Genomic DNA, 20,236 nt, shown 5'->3' with positions numbered 1-20,236 from the left:
ACGGAAGATCTTCCTCTCTATCTCTCCTCTGTATATCTGACTTTCCAATAAAAAGAAATGAATCTTTTTTAAAAAAAAAAAAGTGAATTATTGTCCCAGATGGATAAGGAGTAGAAGAAATAAATCCAAAGAGATTGAAGGTTCTTGTCCCAGGGGAGCTATTCAGTGTCAAAGATATGCTAGAACACAGAAGATAGTGCAAATTTTCTCTGCCCAGTTCAAGTCCAGAGGCATGCTGTTAGTAGCTGGCCGTTGGCTGTGGTGGAAACATTTATACTTTGATAAATGAAAAGTGCCATGAATCACAACATTGGCCCCAGAAGATCTAGTCTGTGGCACACACACAGCTCAATGGTAAGATGAGTGCTATAACTGAATCCAAATTTCCCAGTTCTTTCCTTGTCAGCTGTTTCTTCCAAGGCCTTTTTACACCTGTCATGCCTGGATTTGTCCCAGACCTCAGAGAGAGTCCCTCCATGACTTCTTTCAGACTGAGGATCCAACAAAAGCTATTTATCAGCTGCTTTCCTGTCCTCCTCCAATCTATTGCTTTCAACGGTGACTTGCAAATTAACCAGGAGGATTAATAGCATCCTGCATTGATAGTTCCTCGTGTAGTTCAATTAGTTATGAGCAGGGAGCCGCTTGCCTCCTCTCCAGGGGAAAGCTTTGGTGTGATTAACTGTGCAAAGCCACCAATCCTGCTTTGGGTGATTATAGTTGAAGAATGCTTATTAAGCCAGAAAATGCAGGGTAATGTTTCTCATCCCTTTCACCCGAATGCATTTCTAACCAAACTGTCTACCAGGGAACTCTGGGCTGACAAATTTGACCCTTTCATGGGTCACTTTTTGTTGTTGGGAATAGAGCCATAGATCACCCATGGCAGTGGTGAAATGAGAGTTCGTTGTAGATTTATTTTGACGTCTGGAACAGAAGACAAGTGAATGTGCCAGTGGTTGTGACACTGCTGATCATGGAATGTGCTGGGGATCAGGGTCTTGCTTTATTTGAGAATTGGGAGCTTAAGGTAACATGGGAACACACTGCTTCTGTAATTCCATTTCAGGGGGCAAAGGAATTTAAGCACCTGGGTTAGACACTCAATGGCAAGAAATATGAGTTATCTCCTGACTAGAAAGGACAAAATGGCTGAGAGCAAAAGTACAGAGCCTACAGTTTGGAGACAGTGGCACACACATGCATGCCCACAAACAACGCAGTGTTGGTACTTCCCATCCTGTTCCTTGGTTTCTCTTGCTAGCCCTTTTTATTTAACACCATGCACACCTCCCTCCACCCCCCACATGTGTTCCCACAATGTCCCCTAGGCTTTTCCCCTTCCTTTGCCTTCCAGAACACATTCCTAGATTTCCTGGTTTCAGGAAAGAAACTTATTCCATCTCCCTTGTTTGCCTTAGGAATGGGAATTAGTTGTGTAGAGACAAGCATCTCCAAGATGTAGTAGTCTTCCTCTTGCTGATATTAATTACCCCAGAGAGCACTAATTGTCAGGCTGCAGAAGGCTCTATCTGCTGTCTTTCAAGGTCTGCCTTTGAAATTCTTCCATCTCCTCCAGGGTGAAAATAGGGAGGGAGGACAAGGCACTTTTTTTCGCTTTGGCATAAAGCTTGCTGGTATGTTAGTAAGATGCTTAAAAGAAAGATGCTTAAGAGAAAGGAGCCTCAGGTCCTTAAAGCACCCATGCCTCATCTCTTGGAAAAACATAGTAGATCATTTGGCAGCCAGCTTCTTCAACCTACATGGTTAAAAACTGTTCTTGCAATTCTAGAGCTAATTAGTAGAACACTGACTTAGAGAATCTGTAGACCAGGATCCTAGTTCCAACTCCGCTTTTAAGTGAACTGGGGCAAGAAGCTTTTTCCTCTCCAATTATTTTCCCCAGAGTAGTAGTAATAGCAGCAGGAGGGAGGAGGGTAAGAGGAAACAAAAGGAGGAAAGAGATGATACTTGGATGTTTGTTGAGGACTGTGAATCCGACACTCTCTATATGATCTTTCAGGTAACAAGCATAGTACTCATTTGACATGAATACTATAACTGAACCCCTTTCAGCACCTGCTAGCTATTCTTGAATTTGTTGAGCTTTCCCCCATAAGGATGTCGTATAAGCTGATCCTGCTGCCCAGAGCACTTTGTGCACTCCTACACTTATTCTTTTCAGGACTTCTTATTCTGCTTCCAGGGTTCAGCTCAGAGAACAGACACCGTGGCACCATGGGTTAAACTAACTGCTTCTTGGGGTGACAGTATGCTATGTTATAGTGCTGGTTCACATCCCTCCCAAATTTCATTTCTGTGCCACATCTGGAGAATCTTTCTACCTCTCAACCATTAAAAAGAATCTAACCCCTCCCCACACTGTGTCTTGATGTCTTGATATATTCTAATTTGGGGATGAATCCTGTAACTGATTTCACTCTCTCAAATATGAAATCAACCATTCCTGTAATAAGTTATTCACTCAGCAGGATCTGCCTCTCCTGGTGCTATACAGACATTATCTGTTTAATCCTCACCAAACCCTTGTGAATTTGATATCAGTCATGCGGTGTGATTTCTCTTTAATCAGTGAGGTCTGTGGGGATGGGAAGAATTTAACTAGAGAGCACAAAATACATTTAACTCAAGTACAATGCCTTTTTTTTCAGAGCTCAAATGAAGCTAAAGGAAAAAAAAACATCTGTGTGTGATTTCAGCAGCCAGATGTCTCTTTTCAATGCATTTAATTTTTTGAACTAGTTAAGTACATAATTGTCTTTTCATCTGAGGTTTCTTATGTGGTGTTGTTAAAGCACACTAAGATGAAAAACTGGGACAGGTGATATAGCATGGCAGATTAAGCCACGTCCTGCAATATTGCATCCCATATGGATGCTGATTCATGCTGCTCCACTTCTGATCTAGTTCCCTGCTAGTGTGCCAGGAGAAGCAGCAGAAGATGGCCCAATTACTTGGGCACCTGCATCCACATGGGAGACCCAGGTGGAGCTTCTGGCTCCTGGCTTCGGCTTGGCCAGCCTTGGCCAGCCTTGGCCACTACAACCATTTGGGGAGTGGGCCAGTGGATGGGAGACCTTTCTGTCTTTTCTTCTAGCTTTGTAGCTCTAGCTTTCAAATATATAAATAAATTGTGAAGAAAAAAATACACAAAAACCAAGATACTTTGTATAGTTACTAAATGCTAAAATTAGCAAGGTTTATTTTTATGCTGTCCAAACTTAATTTGGTACATTGTAATGTCCCAAGGAATTTTCTAAATGCAAGTTTTAGAAGGAACTATGTTATTCAGCCATATTTTCAATAAATGAATGTTAAGCTGCATACACACACACCTCTCACAAGTCTGTCATCACAAGAAAATATAATTATGTGTATTAGGTGCTGGACAGAATACCTGGTCCACAGTAGGCACTTTAAAATAGCCTCACTGTGTTTTCTGGGTTAGTCAGCTTTTCATTGTTACACCTAAAATACCTTTGAAGAGCTTCTTGGGACAGAAGAAAGTTTATTTCAGCTCACAGTTAAAGGTTCACAGTATGAGTCTGTGCAGCCCCACTGATCAGAGCGGATTTGGTAGAGGCAGAACACAAGGGAACATCCCTGTTAGGGCAGGATTTTTCTGAATTTAGCCAAATTTTAAAAATGATTTATGTATTTTGCTGAAAGGGCAGATTTATAGAGAGGAGAGACGAAGATCTTTCATCTGCTGGTTCACTCCCCAAATGGCTGTAATGACTGCAGCTTAGGTGATCTGTAGCCAGGAGCCTCCTCCCTGTTTCCCACATGGCACAGGGTTCCAAGGCTTAGAGACATCCCCGACTGCTTTCCCAGGCTACAAGCACTGAGGTAGATGGGAAATGGAACAGCTGGACACAAACTGGTGTCCATATGGGATGCTGGCACTTACAGGCAGAGAATTGACCAACTGAATCATTGTGCTGACCCCTGAATCTAGCCAAATAATCATGTGAGTGAAACTTGGCAGTCGCCCAGTTCCTATCTTTAGCCAACCCTGCCTTCCTGCAGTGAGAGTAAGTCTCTCTGTAAGACTTCCCTAATTCCTGCTCATAATTTTCAGAGCATAGTTCAAAGATTTGCACTCTACGCAGGATAGGTTATGACACCAGCTGGTCACCAGCAGAAACCTTTAATAGCTGACGTAGAAATAGCAGCCAATAGGGCTCTGCGCTGTGGACTAGCAGCTAAAGTCCTCGCCTTCAACGCCTTGGGATCCCATATGGGTGCCGGTTCTAATCCCAGCAGCTCCACTTCCCATCCAGCTCCCTGCTTGTGGCCTGGGAAAGCAGTCAAGAATGGCCCAATACCTTGGGACCCTGTACCTGTGTGGGAGACCAGGAAGAGGTTCCTGGTTTCTGGCTTCGGATTGGCGCAGCACCGGCCTTTGCACTCACTTGGGGAATGAATCATTGGATGAAAGATATTCCTCTCCATCTCTCCTCCTCTCTGTATATCTGACTTTGTAATAAAAAATAAATAAATCTTAAAAAAAAAACCGAAATAGCAGCTGACACAAAGATGCAACCACCGGCGTGGCTTTAAGCAGTAATTGAAGGAGGTTTTACACTCTGCACATTATTTTTCACCTTCCAGATATTCACAAAATTTCAGCCTAGAATTCTTGAACCATACTTTTCTAAAAAAATTGCTCTGTAGTATTCTGAATGAGAAAAACATGCTTTTTCATTCTCTAAGATGGTGATGGTGCATCACCTGTAACCCACATTAACTATGCACTTGTGCCTGATAATTATAGTAATTTAATATTCTAAATTTAGAACAAAGCATCTTTTGTTTTTAATTGATATGTAATATTTATACGTGTTTATGGGGTAACGTTTTGACATATACCTATATGCATTGTCTAATAATCGCATCATGTGTCACGTATGCCCACAAACATTGATCTTTTGTTTATGGGAAGAAATACTCATACACCTCTCTTCGGTTATACTCCCATGTTCATTGCTGCATTATTCACATTAGCCAATGGGTGGACTCCAGGAGGTGTTCAACAGCAGATAAGCACATAAAGAAAACCAGACTCAGTGGAGTCATGAGGATTTATAAAAATAGTGACATCCTGTCACTTGGGGCGACTTAAAATATATTTACTACGCACAATAAAACCAAACAAAAAGCAGCAGCCACGTGCATACTCCAAATTCTCCCTACTTGGAAATACTCACCAATAACCAAACCGTACATTGCAGTCAACATCTTCACAGGATTGTGTCTCCAAACAGCCCTTTGGACCCTGAAGTAATTGTCCATCCTAGTTTTCCATGATGCTCCAAGCAGTCTTTTTCTTTTAAGCACCGCCTCCCTGGATCCTGCCAACTTTCCACCATTTCTCTTTCAGCTTGAACCACAAACGATTCTGCCTTTCAGAGTGACCACACCTCTCTCGCCTCAGGCATTGAGCCCGACATTTTATTGCATTAAGTCTACATCATCCCAATACTTACCCTCTCTTGTGTTTCTTGTGTCTCCCCAGCTTTTTGCAATCTTTGCATTTGCAACATGTGGTGGCTACTCTGGAGGCCTGCGGCTGAGTGTAGACTGCGTCAACAAGACGGAGAGTAACCTGAGCATCGACATCGCCTTTGCCTACCCGTTCAGGTAGGACACGGTGGCCCAGTGCCTTCCTCTCACTGACAGTGTATTTCCTTACTTTGTGGTTTCTCACACACACACACACACAAAGATGTATTCTCCCAGAGACTTGAGAGTAAACAGAATAGAGTCTGTGTAAAGCCATGAAATGCTCAAATGCCCATCTGTTGCCACCTTCGACCCCACCGCCCACTGGGAAGTTTTATGACTCATATTTGAATCCTGATCTGACCATCCTCAAAACCAGGTGCTGCATGTGGCCCAGCATTGGAGGATCTCAACGTGGAGACCTCAGTTGCATGATCTCTTCTTTCCCTGAGATTTGCTAATGTTACGGTTTCCCAAATCTAAGATTGTACATCACCTTTAACCTCATAGTAACTATGTGTCTGATAATGTGTGTAAGTATATTAATATTTAATATTACTTCTATGTGCCAAACACTGTGCTTAGCCAATCTCCTGTCTGAGTTCATTAAGTCATCGCAGTGTCCGTACGTGGAGTACCATTACTAGCGTCATTGACTAATGGGGAATCTACAGCTCAGATACCATCATGCCATCATGCCAGAGAATGTCCATCTGTGCCTCCAGGAGAACCAAGAGTTCACATTGCTACTGCTCTACTTCAGTTGCTTAGGTTAACTCTTACAACATCTTTATAACTTCAGTGTAAGACCCAATACTTTTTCTAGGCATCCTGTTTTTCACGATGAGAGCTAGATGCCTACCAGGACTTGTCCCAAATCTGACATCTTGTTATTCTGATTCATATATTCAAAGTAAATGCAGTTAATTCAGGTCTTAAGTAGTTTATTTATGTAAAATATCCCCAAATACTTGCCACCAAGCAACTAGTATGATCTTTGAGGAAAATAAATTCTTAGCAGCTTACCACACTGTTTACCAGTATCCTCTCTTGTTCATTTCAATTTAACAAGCATTTATAGAGTTATTTATCTTGTGCAAGGCATTACATGGTCCTATAGTTAAAAACAGAAGTAAAAATTAGCTCTAAAATAGTTTGTCAACAAATAAGTACTTTAAAAATACTTTCTCTATTAATTAAACCTTGCTGTATATACTGAAAAAAATTCCTATGAAACTAGAGAAAATTGATTCCATTAAAATGGAAGAGAATAAGCAAGTGAGTAGAGGGTAGTGTCAGAGCTTCACTTGTAAAAGTTATCCCTTTCAAAACTCTGTACAAAACAGATGTGAGTCCTGGAGAAAGTTGAAGGGAGGATGGGAGCTTGAAGTACCTACTTACTCCTCCTCATCACTCTCACTAGCACACGCATCCCCACCCCACTCCTGCATCCCCCCTCCATACTGCCCCTGCAGCATCTCTTGAAATCAAGTCGCCATTCTGTAAGAAAGTGTGGAGCCTGCCAGCCCTCTTCTCACCATGTCTGTAGCACATCTATCATGTACTATCAGGAAGTCAGGATCAGCATGTCTCCTCCCTTGGACACAGTGCGTCTTTCTCCTACTCCTGTCTATCCTGGAGACTCTCACAGTAATAGAAAGGGGATGTGCTTTGCTAGAGTTGCAGTTTAAAGTTTATATTATCCTCCTAGAACATATCTTAGTTAGAAGCTAAATTTATACTGATTGTTATGAAGGCATTTTCTTCACAAGCTGCAGAGTTAGCAGGATGTTATTTTCTCTTAAAATGTCCCAAGCCGTTGCCACTGCTTTCATGATAATTTCAAGAATAACAGCATTCATCTCTTTCTCACTCCCCTGTTTATTGCAATCCCAGGGAAGACAATCAACTGAAACACCCCTTCCTTTGAACAAAAACCAATTAGTTTACAAATGACAAACCAAAGAAAGTCACAGAACTTATCATATCTACTTAGCCACCATATAAAGTGGATATTTTTGTTCATACTTAGATCAAAGTTGCCACAAAACAAAATATATCATTTACTATAGAAAAAATTGGTCACTTACCTTTTTTTAATATTAACATGAGGAACTGCTTTCTCATCTGCTCTGTGCTGTCTTTGAAACTTGCTTGAAGATGGGCAGGAAGGTAATTCTGTATTCAGTATTTTTAGCACTTCCTTTATACATTGAAATGTGGAGCAGGCACTCTCATTGCAAGGTATTTCATGTGTGTAGAAGCCTGCCTGAGTCACAGGAATGATGGGAAGGGTCTAAATTGAGAATTTAGGGGACTATGGTAACAGTTTTCCAAGCAAAGGCTAACTTTGAAGGGCCAAAGAGATGAATGAATGAATACACTCTTAAATGCTTACTGTAAGGGTGTAATGTGCCAAACACTGTACTAGACATTTCCAAATACAGTGTATCATGTGACTGTTTAAGACTCTATGAAGGACATTACTATTATACTGATTGGTAAAACTGAGAGAAATTTGATAACATCATGCAAAACATAAAATTTGAAAGTTTGGGTTTCATATTTCTATCAATTTGAGTAAAACTAAAAGGAAAGCAATATTCCAGTTGAACTATGGTGAGCAGAGAAACAATGAATGATGGAGAGAAGTAATGCAACTGGAAAGGTCATTTTCAATCAGATGTAGGAGAACCAGAGTGACTAAATGATTGAATAGGAAGGGGCTAAAGGTAATAAAGAATATTAAGGAAAGCATTTCAAAGTGGAGAGACTAAAGGTGGATTGAATCAGCATTTGAGGTACTTGAAAGAAGCTTGAGGAATTTTCTGTCGGGCAAATTTATATTACATTCCATGAAAAAAATGAAAAGATAAAACCTGAGAATGCAGCGTTAGGAGTACTTATGAAATGCATGAGATCTGTTCTCTTATTAACAATTTTTTTTAAAGAAAGAAAACAAAGTCCCAGCCTAGCATGGTACCTAGTGGCTAGAGTCCTCGCCTTGCATGCACCTGAATCCCATGTGGGTGCCAGTTCATGTCATGGTGACCCTGCTTCCCATCCAGCTCCCTGCTTGTGGCCTGGGAAGGTAGTGGAGGACGACCCATAGCCTTGGGTCCCTGCACTGCATAGGAGACCTGGAAGAGGTTCCAGGCTCCTGGCTTCGGATTGGAGCAGCTCCAGCTATTGCAGCCACTTGGGGAGTGAATTATCAAACAGAAGATCTTCCTCTCTGTCTCTCCTCCTCTTTGTATATCTGACTTTGCAATGAGAATAAAGAAATATTTAAAAAGAAACAGAGAAAAAGAGGAAGAGAGGAAGGGAAGGAAGGGAGGGAGGAAGGAAGGGAGGTAGGTAGGTAGGTGGGCCGGTCCCTTTGAGAAAGAGAGGTTCCAAGAGACAGAAGAGCCAAAGCCTAATTCTGGGGACAACCCACAGTTACAAAACACAGAGAGGAAGGTTTTCTGACAGATCAAGGAGATTCAAATAGGAGAGTTTGTAAAGTGCAGTTTTCATGGGAGATGAGCAAATTCCACACGTTAGCATTCAGTAGTCTTGAGTACTTCAAAGAAATAAAGGTGTGAAACCAAGAAAAGGTTATTGAGTATAGCTCGTTAAAGGTCTCATGAAATACTCCAGTAGGAAAGAAAGCATGCCAAGCTGCTAGAGCCTAAGAAGTAGAAATAAGTATTGCTTTACCTCAGAAAATAAAATGCAAATTCAAAAGACAGTACTCAAGCAAGTCTGAAATGATAATTATGGGGAAAAAAGACAAGTTTGTTAGTGATCTTTTTTTTTTTTAAGATATAATTGTGGGCCTGGCACAATAGCCAAGTAGCTAAAGTTCTTTCCTTGAACATGCCGGGATCCCATATTGGCACTGGTTCTAATCCTGGTGGCACTGCTTCCCATCCAACTCCCTGCCTGAGGCCTGGTAAAGCAGTTGAGGACATCCCAAAGCCTTGGGACCCTGCACCCGTGTGGGAGACCCACAAGAAACCCCCGGGCTTCGGATTGGCTGGACTCCAGCCATTGTGGTCACTTGGGGAGTGAATCAGTGGATGGAAGATCTTCCTCTCTCTCCTCTCTGTAAATGTGACTTTCCAATAAAAATTTTTTTTAAATACATATTTATTTATTTTACTAGAAAGTCAGGATTAAAGAGAGGGAGAGATCTTCCATCTGCTGGTTCACTTTCAAAATGCCATTATGGCCAGAGATATAAGGTCTAAAACCAGGAACCCGGAGCCTCTTCCAGGTTTCCTATGTGGATATAGTGCCCCAAGGACCTGAGCCATATTCTCCTGCCTTCCCAGGCCACTAGCAGGGAACTGGTTCAGAAGTAGAGTAGTTAGGATACAAACTACTACCCCTATGGGTTGCTGGCACTACAGGCAGAGTATTAGCTTGTTATACCATGGTGCCAACTGCAACCGATTACTGATCTTCCTATATAGGTAAGGTATTCAGTTCTTTCTTCTTTAAGTAGTGTGATGACTAGGTGACTGATAAAGCTAAGTTGGACAAATAAGCCAATTATATAGATCTTTCCAGTGTTTTAATATATTTCCCTAGTTGAGAACTGAACAAAGAAAATCAGACACATGATAAGGAAATGAGTTAAGATTGTGTTTTTGAGCAACACTTGCAATGCAGATTGAAACACAGCATCCCATGTTGAAGTGCCTTGGTCCACTTCCTACCTCTGGCTTCTGAACTCAGGTTCCCGCTAAGGCAGTGCAGGGGAGGCAGTGGTGATGGCTCAAGTAATTGGGTCCCCTCTCCCCACATGAGAGATCTTGGATTGAGCTCCTGGGTCCCAGTTCTGAGTCAGCCCAGTCCCAACCCATGTGTGTATTTAGGCAGTAAAGAAGCTGACAGGAAATCTTTTTTTCTCTCCTTCTGAATTAAACAAAAATAATAATGTGGACATAAAATTAGTTGTCATGTCGCTTCCATGTTTTGATATCACACCGGGCATAAAAAAAGGAAAAGATGGATATAGTGTTGGGGATATTTTTGGCTTTGAGATTGGCAGTCATAATTTTAGATAATTAGAAACTAGTTTTTGATTAATTTGTCCACAAAAATAAGCAAAGAGAATGAGAATAAAATATTTAAAAAGATATTGTCTAATTTCTTGAAATATTAGAAAATCAAAATCAGGAGATCAGTTTATATATTGTGAAGCATCTATATTATGAAATATTAGGCAACCAACCATTAAAAATAATTTTCTCAAATATTTTAAGATGTGTGAAATACTGTCAATATTATGTTACGTGGTACAGCAGGATACAAGACTATATACTCCCTGCTACTATTGAAGAGATTCCTCTAATCATATGAATATGTTGATCAGTAGACAGAGCAGGCAAGAAATGTTGAAAGGTTAATGTCCAGCATAGCAGCCCTCAACCAATCACACATGTGAGCTGGGAAAGAAATATTGCAACTTCCTCAACTATAAAGTTTGTTTTGTACTAGCCCATAGTTACCCTTCTGATTTTCATTTTTTTTATTACTTTCTTCTTTTCCTGGAGATACATCCTCCAAATTCCAGTTGCACTCAACGCTTGACCACAGGGTCTAGAAATCCAGATGTAAGACACTGGCATTGCATTAGAAAATGATCATAGAAGAAAGTATATGGCTAATTTTTTTCATTGATTAGTCAATGGATAGAATAGATTGCTATTTTCTTTCCCTCTAAATAATGACACATAATATGGTTCATACAAATGCAAGACAAATGTGGCTGGAAATCAATACCTGTCATTTAAAACATCCCCCTTTTTGGTTTTCAGTCCAAATGTCATGTATGAATACATAATTAGGTTTATGCATCTTTTATGCATCTTAATGTGTATGGCAGGACTCTGCCACTGGGCAGTTATATGCTTGCATGTCCTTCAGCCTCAGTTTTCAGAGTTTCAGAAAAGCAGATAATTCTTGGCTGTTGAAGGTTGTCATCAACCACTGGAATGGAATTTGTGTAACACATAGTCTGTTTAGATTTTGCTAAGTTCATCCCAAACATACTCTTGCCTTGATGTAAAGCATGCCATCTTCCTGTGGGATGTGTAAAGTATGCAAATTAAATTATAAATATCATAGCCAGTGCATAAAATACAATTTATTTCATGTTGTGATAGTGCGAGTACATTAAATATTCTCTGCACCCTTATCCACATTTTGCAGATATTCTAAAGTAAATTTGTATGCCTTTTATATTGTTAGTCTGCTGAAGCAACATAGTATAGCTAGAAATTTAGAGACAGAATATTTGCATTCAAATCTCTACTCATCTGATCAGTAGCTGAGGAATGTTGAGGAAGTTTGTACCAGTTCTATTCCTTATTTGTGGAATATCAACTACTTCACAATATTATGGTAATTATTATATGAAACATATATGTAAAATGCTTAATGCAAGATCTGGCATTCAATAAATTTTCTTTTGGTATGATATATTTTCTTTTATAATCAAGTAAGGATACTTAAACTCAAGTGCAAAAAGTACAATCATTCTAATTAGTAAATTTATACTTGAGAGAATAAATATCTACTTTATTATATTTAAAAGTGGGTCCTTATGCATATCTCTTTTCTCTCCCCTTCCTCCCTCTCCTTGTATTTCCCTCCCTCCTTTCCTCCATTCTCCTTCCCTTTCATCTCCTCTCTCCCCGTATATACAAACATTAAAAAGTGTAAGTATTTAACTGTCTTATGCTAACTACTTTTAACTCTTGAATCTTCAAAGATGGGAATTCAGAGGGTCTTTTGTGTGGAGGCCAAAATTAAGCTGCAACTGCTTCCCTGAGCTCTGGTTGGCTGGACACTGTTTGCTTCCTCGTGGCTCTAGCATCTTGCTCCATCACTCACCCACTTCTCCTTGAATGTGGGTCTGGATAGAAATAGATGCCTGGAAAGCTGTGGTGGGTTGCCCATTATCTCATAATGCCAACTCTGGTTGGATGGCAAAAGCATATTTTCCCTAAGATTCATTCTGAAGAGCAGTAGTGAGCAACATTTTTTAAAAGCCATAAAACCACTTTGGGAAAATTAAGAGTGTAAAGGGCTACAGGTTTTTTTTTTTTTAATCGGTATTTCTTGTGTTTGGGAAATGCTGTATTTGCAGTCACAGGCTTGCATTTATAGTTGTTCATTATCGAATTTTACTCTTTATGGCTAAAATTTCATAAACTTTATATAACCACAGTATCTCATGTTAATGCTGTGTCTTAAACTATATTTTGTGTGTAATGAGGTCTGTTGACTCTATGCGGCAGAGAACTGGAGTTATTTGAAAGTCATGTGCCAGAGCATCAACAGGGAATTGGTAAACAATTCTTGGCTTCTTGTCCAAGCTTTGTTAGTGGATGGGCAGAAAGACACAGCCCAGGGATTCTGGGTTTGTGACTTCCAAAGATCCTTATTACAGAGAGAAAATAGTGATTGTTCGATGTAGGTGATTCAAGGAAATTGTGTAGTTTGCAACCTGGCACATGTCAGGTGTTTATATAATGAATTCTATCATTACTGCTGTTACAATTATTTGTAATGGAGTCCTGTGTAAGAAATGGGTAACAGAATTCAGCTTTAACGCCTTCCCTCCAGTTGGTACCTACATCTACCACCCAGTACTCTGTATTATGTGTGGGGATGGGGGAGGGTAGTATTCCATCACTTTTTCTTGTGTTAGGCAGTGTTGGTCAAGAGGGGAGAAAGCATCCATATTTGATGCTCCTGCCTTCTCCTGATACTGGCTTGCAGGCACCCTTGGGGCCACTAGTTTTTCAGTTCAGCATGAGTGCATCAATTTGGACAAAATAGTCAGGCAGGCAGCTAATTTCTCTTAAATGATGAATCTGCATGATACCACTGAGACGTGTTTGTCAGTGCATTTTTTGAGGACCAGGAAGCAATAGGAAATTTATGAAGTGGTTGATAATTACATTTTCTGAGATATGGTTTTAAACAAATCATTGCCTATTGTATCAGGCAGTCTATGTAGAAAAAGAGAGCTCATGGCAGATGGTTCAATTAAAAGGAATTAAGGTAGAGGTGAGGTACATAGAGCTTGGATGGTTAGGCCAGGAGGCAATCCAGGGATTAGCAAATGTCGGAAACCGCTCTTGAGATTAGAACAGGAGTTGGAAAAGTGCAGCCTTAATGCTAGTCATCTGCCTGTTTCTATACAGCACCCAAGGTAAAGAATGGCTCATACGTTTTGCAATAATTATATTTAATTCTTTTTAAATGTGTTTTTGAGAGGCAAAGAGAAAGTGATAGAAAGACAAAAACAGACCTCATCTCTGGGTCTACTCCCCAAATGCCCGTAACAGCTGGGCTTTCTCAAACGCTTGTCTTGCTTAGCTAAAATCTGAACAGGCCTTTAAAACCTGGGACTGGGGCACTTACAATGAACGTAGGTTCTGTCATCAAGGCTATTATTTCTGTGGAGCTCCCACTAGGAGGTGACAAATGGCAGAGATTAAGTCGATATGTGTTGAGTGGGCTTTGTGTGTAGTTGGTGGGTCTCACTGCATGTAATTTTATAGAACAAGCAGGGGTGAATGTGGGCAGATGAACCTCATCAACTGAACGAGACTTAGACCCTAGAGGAATGTAAATGTTTCTTTCTTCATGGTTATAAAAATAAGTTCTACTTCTACTTTAGATTGGCTTTCTTTCCTAGAACAGGACAGAAAGAGAGAGGGAGGGAGCGAGGGAGAAAAGATTGACTTGAGTTGTCTGAAAAAGTACAAAGAAATCCAACTATAATAATAGCTGAGAAAATAAGAGGGAGGTACCCTATTTGTCCATTATGTCATTTGCCTTTGAAATGCTAGCCCATGTCATGTGCCCGTAAATTTCTACCACCAAGTTCTCTTCATCAGATGCCCGCAAGTTTCACAGTACACATTACAAAGTCAAACTGGTGTAATTTTACCAGTAAAGAACTGTGATCCCCCTCCTTCCCCAACCCCGACTCCTCCCTGACAGAATGTCACTTTGTGTGAGCCGGAGGTTGAATTGGATTCTCCAGTATTACAGGTCAGAAGAAAAGAAATCAAGTAGTACTAAAGAGACTTGTTTGCCAGATGTTCTAGTATCCAAAATCGAGACATACACGTGTCAATCCTGGGGTGTCCCAGGGTGACACCTGTAAGTCCAGGAATCACATGCCTAATTTCCATTCCAGGATCTTGCTGTGGGAAGTCACAGGACCTGACTCCTGGGGTTCAGAAGCTCCCTCCTGCAACATGTAATGCAAAGATATTTTTAAAAAAGATTTAATTTATTTTTTACTTGAAAGGCAGATGTTACAGAGAGAGAGAGTGAGAGACAGAAATCTTCCATCTGTTGATTTACTCCTCAGATGGCTACAATGACCAGAGTTAAGACAATCTGAAGCCAGGAGACAGGAGCCTCCTCTGCTTCTCCCATGTGGTTGCAAGGGCCCAATGACCTGAGCCTTTGCTTTCCCAGGCCATAAGCAGGGAGCCTTATTGGAAATGAGCAGCCAGGATACAAACCAGTGCTCACATGGGACACCAGCGCTTCAGAGAATTAGCCTACCTTGCCTCTGTGCTGGCCCCTATAGAGAGCTTTTTTTAAAAATGCAGATTCTAAGATCATACGGCAGATGTACTAAGTCAACATCATTGTAGGTGAAGTCCAGGACTGGCATTTTTATAAGCATCCAAAAAAAATCCTAAACACACAGAGAAGCTGAATAATTCCTGACCTGAAGAGCATTGGGTAGAGCTTCAGTATGCAGTAGCCTGAAGTTTTGTGTTTAAACATGGATAGTTTAAAAAAATGTATTGGGTTACATTGCCTTATTTGCTATACTTAACAATGAAAAAGAAATGGGTGTTTTTATTTTCTGTTATGGCACTATTAATCAGAAAAATTGGCAAAAATAAGATATAGTTTCAATATAGTAGTAATAGGTAAACTATGACAATTTTACTTCTCCTGTGATGGTCTTTTGTGCATTATCCCCTAAAAATATGGAAATTTGTATTTTTCCCTTAAGCCAAGTAAATCAGAAGAGTGGGAATGATAGCCTGTTAGTATACTGTTACTCTATGTGTATCATAGATTCTCATAATAGTTGACAATTGACTATGGGCATTGTCTTCTTGTTATTACCAAAGCACTATACCAAGTGGGTAGCATATAATTTTTGTTCCTCTCATCATGTATCAGCACACAGCTTTATAGAAGGACACAGAGCTAAGAATTATCAACCTTGAAAACCTACACAAATTTCCCATCTTCCCTAAGTGTCTTAAAGGCATTGTTTAACACTGCCCCCAACTCTTTTCCATCAACATACAGTGATGAACATAAAAATGATCATGGAGCTAATGATCATGGAGATAACAGTCATCAACATCAGTATCATCAAATAAAGCCAATATGGAGAGTTGCACCATCTATCAGGGACTGTGTAAAGCACATCACATTTATTATACACCTTAGTGATAATGATATCCCTGAAATAGCTACTTTAACTGAGAAGACTAAACTCACTAGAGTTAAATGAATTGCCTAAGTTTACAAAACTAAAAAGTACAAGGCAGACGTTGAACATGTGGCCCAGGCTCAGTCCAAAGACCATGCTGAGGTCCACACTTCAAGGGCAGCAGAGATATACTTGAATAGGTCAGTTTCAACAGTTGCAGAATTCCTTCCTTACTCCGAAATGTATAGCCTACTCCCCATAGCAGGCAAGCCAGGGAGCCAGGAGATATTTAGGGAACAGTTCTCTGGGGACTTCATGGTCTTTAGGGCTCAGGTTAGTGCCCCTACCTTTTTTTTTCCCCACTCAATTTCTTGAGTCCAGGGATAAACCATGAAAGACAAATAGTTCCAGGCTAAAGCTAATGATTGCCTTTTTTGAACCAGCAAGAATTTGAAATAAATAAGCTGCTACTGATTCAGTTTGTAGAATTTAGTGTATTTCATTTCTAAAGATTCTGTGCCAAAGAAATGGCAGCTGTCACTTGTGATTGGCTGTTAAGGAGACATATAAATGATAGGATATATTAAGATAAAGTTATTTCATAGGCCAAGTACTAGAGAAGGTTCTCATTCTCCCAGCAAAGAGGTGGACTGTGGAAGACAGTGGGAGTTGAGTGGAGAGGCTCACTATCTTTCAGGGAATGGCGAGCATCTTTGATCATAATGAATAGTCTTTAGGCCTTTTCATTTTGTATCTTTTCTTTCTGTTTGAAATGTACCAACTATTCAGCAAAATAACAACCAGCTCAGTTGAAAAACGGGCAAAGAATCTGAATGGACACTTGTTAGAAAAAGAAATACAAATACCACCAAAGGCGTGAAGAAATGGTCAGTGTCATTAGCCATCAGGGAAATGCAATGTATCATCTCAGTGTACTTCAAATGCCTAGTATGAAAAAGAAAAAAAGTAACAAACTCTGGCAAGTGTTGGGAGATAAGGGAAAAGGTGCTGGTGGAAAAGTGACTAAATACAACCTCTATTGAAAACAAAATGGAGATTCCCTATGAAGAAATAGATCTACCATGGGGCAAAAAATTTTAAAGTTGAACATGTTTGTGCTTCTTCACAACTAAATCATTGAAAGATCCATTTTTTTTCACTTGCTTGCCCCAACCTCAGTCAATTTATTAAATCAGTATTCCTCAGTGAATTCCTGAAAGAGTTGCCCACACTTTCAATATGGGACAAGATGAGGTGCTTAATAATGAGGGGAATTTAAAAATGAAAATGGAACAGGCTCTCTTTTCATAGAACTTTTTTCCTTTTAAAGAATAGCTCAATACTGATAAAGATACATAAGGTAACATGGCTCACTTGCAGCTCACAGCCAATGCTGGTTTATAAATGAACTTATACTAATTTCCCTGAATTCCTTACTCAATATGACAGTTACACAGAATCACATGGCAGATAATTAGAACTGAGGTCCTGTTAGTCTTCACTAATGAGAAGAAAGTCTATAATACATTCTCTTAATTAACAATTTAATATTTACATGGTGTGACAGAATTGTGAGAATTCATAAGTCAATTTACATCATAGTGTTCATCTTAACAAATCTCATTAAAGAATGGCATTAAAGAGTCTACTACTAGTTACAAAGAGAATTAATTCTGAATCCTTGTTCTCTCATAGATACAAAAATTTCATGAAAGAATTTGTCTTCATGATTAATTTGCAAGAATCTATTCTTATTTTTTTATCTAAGTTATTGCCAAAATGAGAAGCAAATGATTTCCTGTATCTTTCTGTGAGGCAAGATAGCAGTTGTCAAGAGGGAGCAATTGCCATCAATACTCCATGAAATATGATTTTTTTCAGTAGAAGCTGTCTCTGACATGAATTTTCCCACTTCTAAATCTAAAATTACTGCTCTGGTTAGAATGAACTTTAGATTTGAATTCAGCCCCACTGTGGAGTGACTGTTCTCTAAAGGATGATGAAGTTTAATGATTGCTTTGTACAAATCAAAAAAAGTAAAGCATAAATATTCCATATTGGAAACAAAGAGCACCATAGAAGAAAATGAATGTAAATGCCTTACATTGTGCAAGACTAAATGAAAATGTAACGTGAATTCCTTCTCAAGTCAGATTCATCCCTGAGGACAGATGACTGTTTCTATAGTTTTAAAAATCACTTCAATTTTCAACCAAATGCCGTGAACCAGATAAACACCGTCTCTGGAACTTTTTTATTGTGCATTCAGGAAGAAAAATGCAGACAGTAAAGGAAAATGAGCACACTAGCTCTTTTTTCAAAGTCTCACTGTATATCAGCCGGAATCCTAGAGAAGTGTTACAGTTGCAAACCCTCCTCCATTTCCTTGTTAGGTCATCAAATGCTTTCCAAATGTGTGAAGGGTAGGATGTATCAGACCCTCACCATGTATCAGTCCAGCTCTGCCACATGTATGTTCTTGGAGTCCCACCCATTTTTGCTAAGTAGACAGTTATTAGAGAATTATTAATGCGTAAGTGGTTACTTGCCCAAAGAGACACTAATTCATTCACTTAGCATATTTTTGGATGCTCACTCTGTGCAGGAACTGTTCTTGGTGCTGGAGATCCAGTGAGGACTACAGAGATGGGGACTTTTTCAGTTGTAATGAAGGGAAGGAACAATAAACAGGCAAGAGAATAAGACTGTTAGGTAACAGTAGGTACATATATCAGGACCAAATAATAGGAAGAGGTTAGGTAGAGAGATCTCTCTGAAGAGGGGATGCTTGAACTGAGACCCAAGTGATTTGGACTGAACTAAACTAATTGTGTGAAGATCTGGAAATGACATTCAAACTGAGGAGCAGGGGCAGGAAGGGTTCTAGGATAAAGGAACTGAAGAGTAGTGTGATGAAAAGGAGTATTGGTAGATGCAGAATATTGCATACTTAGGCAGGCAAGGGTCAGTATCTGAGAGGGCCTCCTCTGCCCTGTAAAGCTCTTGAATTTTTATTCTAAATTAAATGAACACCCTTTGCTTAAAACTAGGAGAGAGACTTGATGTTATTTGTACGTGTTGTTCAAATTATGTTAGTTGCAGTGTGAAAAAAAAATACTTTTCTGTGAACATGGAGACCCATTCAAGGGCTGTTAAAAGTGATTTAGTCATGAGATGGTGGTGGCTTAATTTGGGATTTTGTAGTTGATATCAAGAAAAGTAGAAAGATTTAGAATATATTTAGAGGGCTATACACAGAAGTGGTTGAAAGCATATGTGGCAGAAAAAGTAAGGCAATGGCAGAAGCAGCACTGGGGACCAAAGAACCAGGGGATGGCAATGGGAGGTTGGTGGGACATCGACCAGTTGTTCTATTTGCGATACGTAAAGTTACGATATTTTTCATATGCATTTTGGTGGGGTTTTTTTGGTTATGTGATTAATGATCTGTTATATAAAGTTGCTCAAGACCCATCAGAATCTTTGTGGAATTTGCACTGAGAAACTAGATGGAGCATAAGGAAAGAGAATTGCACATTTCCACAATCCCAAGGCCACAGGGGCCATGAAGAGCACTTTATATGCTAAAATTATAAGGGCGAAAAAACAAGCAAAAAAGGAAGCCAGCTGGAAGGAGTAGCAGACAGAGCAACAAAGGCATCTGAAAACCAGCATATTGAGAGAAGGGAAGTTAGTCGCTCCCTCGGGTTACCACTGTCTCTTACTGTCTAGTTCTCTCCATATGGGCTTCCCCAGAAATGTGCTCTTTTCTGGAGATAAGCTAAATGAGAATGTTTCTTTCTAATAAATTGATTCAATTGATGTAAGTATGTAAGCACACGGAAACTCACAAAGATCTTTAAGGCAGATTCATTGTCCACAAGGAGTTCACAGGCTAGTGAAGGACGCAGATAAAAATGCAAGAAATATTAGGAAGTTCAAAACGGAGTGCCAAAGATGTTACCACACTATTTACCATGGTGATTTCATTTTCTTTTGTAATCAAATAAAACATAAAATGTGTGTATTAACCATTGGAATACATGTGACAATTTCTATAAGAAAATATATGTCCTTATTTATATAAAGACATTGAACTTCTTAATCTTGTTCATGGTTTCTGGTCTATGTGCTTACCAACTAGATTACTTATTACTTAATATTCTTAAATGACTAAACTCACCTTGGTAACTTGAGTGTGTAGTTTAACCTATGCTAAGCAATAAT

General features: G+C 39.6%; 1 protein-coding gene across 3 annotated transcripts in view; it reads left to right on the top strand.

Moving 5' to 3' along the window:
* SYNPR (synaptoporin) overlaps nt 1-20,236 on the top strand; it is a 289,344-nt gene that overhangs the window by 165,092 nt on the left and 104,016 nt on the right. For all 3 annotated transcript variants that reach the window (XM_058678721.1, XM_058678720.1, XM_004581586.3), the window contains one exon: nt 5,540-5,664. In XM_058678721.1, coding sequence (XP_058534704.1) covers nt 5,540-5,664 — 125 coding nt within the window. The remainder of the gene's footprint in view (nt 1-5,539; nt 5,665-20,236) is intronic.

The sequence above is a fragment of the Ochotona princeps genome, chromosome 21, assembly GCF_030435755.1.
Source record: "Ochotona princeps isolate mOchPri1 chromosome 21, mOchPri1.hap1, whole genome shotgun sequence".
Taxonomy (NCBI): Eukaryota; Metazoa; Chordata; class Mammalia; order Lagomorpha; family Ochotonidae; genus Ochotona; species Ochotona princeps.
Note: the sequence above shows the minus strand (reverse complement) of the source record. Positions and strands in the feature narration are given on the sequence as shown.